The sequence below is a fragment of the Monoraphidium neglectum genome (assembly GCF_000611645.1).
Source record: "Monoraphidium neglectum strain SAG 48.87 unplaced genomic scaffold scaffold05892, whole genome shotgun sequence".
NCBI classification, from domain to species: Eukaryota; Viridiplantae; Chlorophyta; class Chlorophyceae; order Sphaeropleales; family Selenastraceae; genus Monoraphidium; species Monoraphidium neglectum.
This window is the reverse complement of record NW_014007740.1, coordinates 1-2,709: the sequence shown is the minus strand read 5'-3', so window position 1 is coordinate 2,709 and position 2,709 is coordinate 1. Positions and strand designations below refer to the sequence as shown.

Genomic DNA, 2,709 nt, shown 5'->3' with positions numbered 1-2,709 from the left:
CGCCCGCGCCGCCCTGCTGGCCGTAGACCGCGGCCCCGAGGTTCATGACCTCCTTCTGGAGGTCCTCGGACGCCGCCTTGATCTGGGCGGTGTCGTCCGAGGCTACGGCGTCCTTGACTGCCTTGATCTTGTCCTCGATCTTGGCCTTGAGCTCGGACGGGACCTGGCGGGAGGTGCGCGAGGTTGATGTGGGTGTTGGTTTGGGCATTAATCTGGGGGATTGGGAATAGCGAAGGTGGGGAGACGGAAAGTCAAACCATACTCGAGTTTGTGAGGGGACCGCAGGTCACCCAGACAAGCAGCTTTCAGCCGCAGGCCCGGCGTCCCGCAGCGCTGGGTACGGGCATAGAGCCCCGCCCCCTGATTGTACATTCAGCGACTGGAAAGCGTGCAAGCCAAAAACGGTGTGCCAGCAATGCAGGCGTGGCACCCAAGCAAGGCCCCCACCAACCAACACCCCCTCAAGGCAAGTTGATTCAAACCGTCTCACGCAGCCCGCCTCGACAGCCGCATCCCCAGACTGCCCCGCCCTCTCCTTACCCCCAGCCCGACACCAACAAGCCACCAAGGGAGGCGTCAGGCCCGTCGCACCGAAAACAGCACACAAGACCACGCCGCTCTAGCAACCAGCCTGTTGATGCAGGGGCGTGCCGACCCACCTTGTCTGCGAATTCCTTGAGCTGCTTCTCGGACTGGTAGACCAGGCTCTCCGCGCTGTTCTTGGCGTCCACCGCCTCGCGCTTCTTCTTGTCCTCAGCAGCAAACCTGGGCGGCGCGACGCGGGGGCAGGCGGCGGCGGCGGTTGCTGGGTTCTTGGGTGCGACGTGGGGTGTGTGTGTGTGGTGCGAATTGAATGGGGACAGCGCGGGTTCGTTAGGTGAACAACGGGGAGAATGGAGAGCGATGCGGAACCTGCCGCAAGCCGGGCGGCGGCCGCCCGCCTCCCCGCCCATTCTCCCGAGCACCCTTCGTGCGTGCGAGGGTGCGCCGCAACCCCTCGGCCGCCGTCCATCATCGCTCTCAGCGCCCGCCCTTCTTCAGAGTTGACTTTCCCCACGGTACCACAGCACTCTCTCTCTCTCTTGCACACACACTCACTCACTCACTCACTCACTCACACGCAAACACACACTCTCACATACCCAAACACATGTTTGCACACACACAAATATGCATATACACACTTTCCCACCTGTCTGCCTCCCCGACCATCTTCTCCACCTCGTCCTTGCCCAGGGTGGACGCCCCCGTGATCTTGATGTCCTGCTTCTTGCCGGTGCCCTTGTCGGTGGCGGTCACGGACAGGATGCCGTTGGCATCAATGTCAAACTTGACCTCGATCTGGGGGCGGTGGTGCGTGTGTTTGGGTGGGGGTGGGGGTGGAGGAGGAGGGGTTGTGTGTGCATAGCATGTGCTGTGTTTGAACGTGCTACCCGACGGACGTGCCGCAGCGCCGCGGCGCAGCCACAGCCAAACACCGCTGAGCGCTCGCATCCCCCTCGCCCGGGCCCAAGGGCAAATCAACCCCCCGCTCCTCCCCCCCTGCCGCAGTTGCGCGCCGCGGGCGCCGCGGCTGGCCGTTCAGATTCCACCCACACCTGCGGTATGCCGCGCGCCGCCGGCGGGATGCCGTCCAGGCGGAAGTTTCCGAGGCTCTTGTTGTCGCGCGCAAACTCGCGCTCGCCCTGCAGCACGTTGATCTCGACGCTGGTCTGGCCGTCCGCCGCGGTGGAGAACACCTGTTTTCGTGTTGGGGCGTTCGTGGGGGGGCCGGGGAAGGATGGGTGTCAAGGCGACGAGCAGCTTTTCATCATCAGGATGTTTGGAAGCACATGTGGGGATTGCAAGAGGGTCCGATGCGAAGGAAGCCGGCGCGGGCTGCAGTCGAGGGAGCGGCAGAGGGCAGGGCGCCTTCTGATTTCCCGCGCGGCGCCGGCGGTGGGGGCAGGGGAGCGCCTGGCATGGAGGCAGGCGCGCGTTATTGAAGGCGCGGCGGGGCAGGGACGAGCAGGCGCGCTGGGTGCTGGTTGGCGCGTTGCGTGAAGGGCGCGCACCTCGCTCTTGGAGGTTGGGAGTGTCGTGTTGCGGGGGATGAGCTTAGTCATGACGCCGCCGAGTGTCTCCAGGCCGAGTGACAGCGGGGTGACGTCCAGCAGCACTATGTCTGACACCTCGCCAGCCAGCACGCCCGCCTGCGTGGGCGTGTGTGTGGCAGTTGAATTGTATGGCTGTGTATGCAAAGGCCTGTGCATGGAGCGCATCCGGCTCGCGCGTGCACCGAGCAACGGCTTGGCGTCCCACACTTTTTTGAGCAACCAACAAGAGCAGGCAACCCGCGAGGCCACATCTGCACACGCTTGAGCCCCCAAGCATATGCGTCTCTCATAAAGCCTGTCGGTCTGGCAGCTGCAGGCAGGCTCTGCTTGACACGCCCCAGGGGTGAGCCAGGGCCCTGGGCCGCGGCGGCGCCTCGCCCAGCGGGTATTGCGTCACGGTGACGTGCAGGCAGCAAACGGAGCGGGCGCAGCGGGTGCGTGCCGGCGCGCCCCACGCAGACCCACCCACCTGCACGGCCGCGCCCAGTGCGACGACCTCGTCCGGGTTGACCCCCACGTTGGGGTCCTTGCGCGTCATGCTCTTGACAATGTCCTGCACCGCGGGGGTGCGCGTGGAGCCGCCCACCAGGATGACCTCCTGTATGTCTGGGGG

The 2,709-nt window shown here is 65.2% G+C and overlaps 1 protein-coding gene across 1 annotated transcript; it reads right to left on the bottom strand.

Moving 5' to 3' along the window:
- Positions 1-286: 286 nt before the first annotated feature.
- MNEG_16016 (hypothetical protein) lies at positions 287-2,634 on the bottom strand (the record flags this gene model as incomplete). Its single annotated transcript, XM_014035513.1, has 6 exons — positions 287-379; positions 660-765; positions 1,193-1,341; positions 1,599-1,739; positions 2,055-2,192; positions 2,566-2,634. 6 exons carry the CDS (start codon positions 2,632-2,634, stop codon positions 287-289), a joined length of 696 nt encoding a protein of 231 aa, XP_013890967.1.
- Between the last annotated feature and the right edge of the window lie 75 nt (positions 2,635-2,709).